Source organism: Cupressus sempervirens, chromosome 9 (genome assembly GCF_028749045.1).
Source record: "Cupressus sempervirens isolate cs-2001-9-10 chromosome 9, ASM2874904v1, whole genome shotgun sequence".
NCBI lineage: Eukaryota > Viridiplantae > Streptophyta > Pinopsida > Cupressales > Cupressaceae > Cupressus > Cupressus sempervirens.
Window position 1 is genome coordinate 502,558,831 of NC_143126.1, and position 3,933 is coordinate 502,562,763.

Here is a 3,933-nt window from a genome sequence, read left to right on the forward strand (position 1 = left end):
CACCACGTTATAAAGATTCGCCAGCTCTGAATGGACTTGTTATATCCATTCTTAGTTGGATCTTTCATAGAATAATAATGGTGGTGAAAAGTGTTTCAATTGAACGGAGACCAATGAACATGGAATGTTGTAAGCACCCACCTACTCCCCAAATCTTCACTGTTATATAAACAGATCTCAAATGCAAAGTGAAATCCACACCAGTCTCTCACTCTTATTACATATACTGTAGTGACTGAACTTCTTTCTCTAGTTTAGAGCCATTTCTGATATATTTTGCACAATGGCAATGCGGAGTTGTAGAGTTCCAAGCTTGTGCGTTTTCTTGCTTGTGGTTTCCATAGCTTTGTTGAATGGTGTAGATTGTCATCCCTACAAAATGAAGATCCCAAAGCCATGTAGAAATCTTGTCTTTTATTTTCATGACATAATCTACAATGGGCAAAATGAAGGGAATGCAACATCTGCAATTGTTGCAGCGCCTCAAGGAGGCAATCTCACCATTTTGGCTGCCAATAACCATTTTGGAAATCTTGCCGTGTTTGATGATCCTATCACTCTCGACAATAATCTTCACTCTCCTCCAGTGGGTAGAGCTCAGGGCTTTTACTTCTATGACATGAAGAATACATTCAGTTCTTGGCTTGGATTCACATTTGTGCTGAATTCAACCGACTATAAGGGCACCATTACTTTCAGTGGAGCAGATCCAATTATGGTGAAGTACAGAGATATATCTGTTGTGGGTGGAACAGGGGATTTCTTGATGGCCAGAGGAATTGCTACCGTAAATACTGATGCATATGAGGGAGACGTTTATTTCCGTCTCAGGGTTAATATCACACTGTATGAGTGCTACTGATTAAGATCTTTAAATTGTTTGAATGTATTGATGTCTGGTCGGTACCAGATCTGCTGTTTGAGAGAAATAATCATGCCATAAAACTTTCAAAATATTGTGAAATTTTCTTCTTTTCTCTTTTTCTTCTGTTAAATATTATGGACTGTTTTGGGTACTAAGTAGCTAATAAGTGTTGAAGACATCAAATTCTATCGGTGAAAATATTTGGTTTATGTCAAGAACAAACTTCTAACTTATAACGATCAAATATTTTAATAGTTTCATTCAATTATTTTGACCCGATGCATCATAGTTTTTTTTTTCTTTTTTTTCTTTTTTTATTGGAAGGTTTTAAACTTTTCCAAAACATCTATCTTATTTTTATTAAATATTTAAAAATAAGGGTATTTTCATATATGTAATTTGATTTAGTATTGAAGAGTTGCATTTTGAAAGAAAGGTGATAAGTTCAAATCTTAAAATGGGTAATGTATAGATAGCTCATTTGTCAAAAAGGTTTGTATATCTTGACTATACAAGATCCATTTCTATAACATGATAATTTGCATTAAACGTTTGTTTCAATAGCATGTGTACGAAGCTTCATTAACTCTTTCTCTTGCCATGGCTAAACATAGATGAAATCTTTTTCACATGTGCACTTGCATGAAGAGGTCTATTTAGATCAACCCTAACAATTCAACTATTTTTGTACAATAGATCATAGCTATCAATTTCAGTGAATAGATTCCAACTTGGAAAACCATCACCTTTGCATACTTTGAGATATTTCCTTACAAATGTCTATATGTTATATTCCATTTCTTCTTTTTCCCAAAATGTTTTGGATACTCCTATTTAGCACATCTATCTTCAATATCCTTCATATTATTATGTGACAAGTAGACTGCAAATATTGTAATAGTTTTTTCAAAAAGCATATCAAAATCATGATGACTTCATTGAAAATATGCTTGTTGTTTTCTTATGTGAAAAAATGCATGCTATCATTGAAATGGATCATCAATGTAATAGCATTAAAAAGGAGACATGTGTCTCTTTAACTAAATTTATCAAATATTAGGACTAATAAAATATATGGTATATGGGCTCTTATCAATGCTAACTTAAAAAGAATGCATGCTTATGTAACTCGAGAATAAAGAAACTATAGGTATTAAAATACAAGAAACAAAGGATCTACAACTGATAGGTCTCCCATGTAGTGGAAATTCATTGTTTACATAAGAAAAAATACATTAAAATGGCTATGAGTGTGTGTGTGTGTGTGTGTGTGTGTGTGTGTGTGTGTGTGTGTGTGAGAGAGAGAGAGAGAGAGAGAGATTATATTTGACAAAAATATTTCATTTATATGTTCTCATCATTTTTATAATGACAATTTATAACAAAATCATAGTTAATTTCCTTTTTTGTTCAATTCAAGGAACATAATTGTTGTGTTATCATTTGGTAGAACTTGGCTTTATTCAAACATGATTTTGAAAATATTACATTTTTTACTTAAGAACATATGATGCATATGTAGTAAAAAAAATCAATTCATTTAAATTGAATTATTTTATTATATTGTGGGTAGTTCTTCAACTCTACTACTTAATATATCACATGTGTCTAGATGCCCAAGGCATTAAATGCCAATAATATTCTTATAGATTTTCCAAAATAAGAGCCTATGTGGCTTATAATTCACAACTATGATATGATCTTAGATAGTTTTGTTCATCTTATCCAAATTTAAACATTTGAATAGAGCTTTATGACAATTCTAGTAATAAATTATATTTGCAAGGATGCAATATATCTTAGATTTTGGACCCAATTTATGATGTTGTATGGATTTAGATGGTGAAAGTGCAAATTGACTTTTGGACTATTGGTTTGATGAGTGAAGCTTTGTAGGTGGGTGAGTTCATTAAGAAATTTGGATTTAGTTTTTTTGATATTGAGTTTGGAATGAGTAATGGTCGATTTGGGTTATACCCTATACATCTATCATTTATTATACCCATTGTTTGACCCCGTCTTAGAATCTTTCATTTTACACAATAGATGTATTACTTTCCATTTTGCTTTGGGCAAATCATCTATGTGTACGATCAATCAAAAGTCCTTAAAAATGAATGTTGGTCAACTACCTCATTAGTTATATATTTTGAATTGGTTTAATACACACTTAGCGTGACTTATTGCTATGTACTTGTATTTGAAAGAAATCAATGTGTGCCCATTTGAGATCAAATTAGAATAGAAGATTTTTCAATAAAATAACTTTCATATCATTTCAATAACATTCAAATTAGAAAACAAGAAACAATCTAAACTTGTGAAATCTAAACTTGTGAACATACATGCTTGAAGATTATTGTTCTCATTTTTACTTTATTTATAGAACTAGTGTTTCTAAGAGTGAATTAAAAAAATTGGAGTATAGCAACCATATAGTCATTAAACTATTTTACAAAAAAATACTAATACTTGACGAATTTAAATATATAAGTATAATTTTCCCAACTATATTTATTTGCTACATAATGAATCCATGCACTTGAAAAACACATAGATCTATAGCATCAATCCCCTAAAATTAATAAACTTTTTAATATTGACACAATAGAATACTTCTCAAAATTTTATTATTAACTTTTATTTTTTTCCTTCTCGATCTTAAAGGTTTGTAAGCTTCTATTTTCATGAAGGCATTCGGCCAAAAACCAGAAAGCTTTTCATCAACGAACGTCTTTAGTGTGAAAACTTATTCAAAATTGTAGAAGTGGAGCTAAAATTCATGTACGTTGTGCTCTTCTCCAAATCCAGCAACACTGCTTTCAGTAAAATGTTTACACATTAAATTAATAAAATGCCCTTGAAAAACACATAGATCTATAACATCAATGCCCTAAAATTATTAAACTTTTTAATATTGACACAAAACAATACTTCTCAAAATTATATTAAACTTACTGTTCTTCTTGATCTTAAAAGGTCAACATATTTATCAATAAATTTCTTGTGGACTCAACTTATTTTTATTAGAAAGAGACGGGTGAGAGGGCGGTGCCTCTGAGCGTTTC

The 3,933-nt window shown here is 30.8% G+C and overlaps 1 protein-coding gene across 1 annotated transcript; it reads left to right on the forward strand.

Annotated features, from left to right (window-relative positions):
- Window positions 1–213: 213 nt before the first annotated feature.
- Window positions 214–956, forward strand: LOC149539531 (disease resistance response protein 206-like). The gene has a single exon (XM_089799236.1). It carries the CDS (start codon window positions 284–286, stop codon window positions 860–862), a length of 579 nt encoding a protein of 192 aa, XP_089655362.1. The 5' UTR covers window positions 214–283; the 3' UTR covers window positions 863–956.
- The last annotated feature ends 2,977 nt before the right edge of the window (window positions 957–3,933 follow it).

Bases quoted from the DNA above. Each gene is read 5' to 3' on its own strand.
- LOC149539531 (XM_089799236.1), top strand. From the start codon at position 284: ATGGCAATGCGGAGTTGTAGAGTTCCAAGCTTGTGCGTTTTCTTGCTT.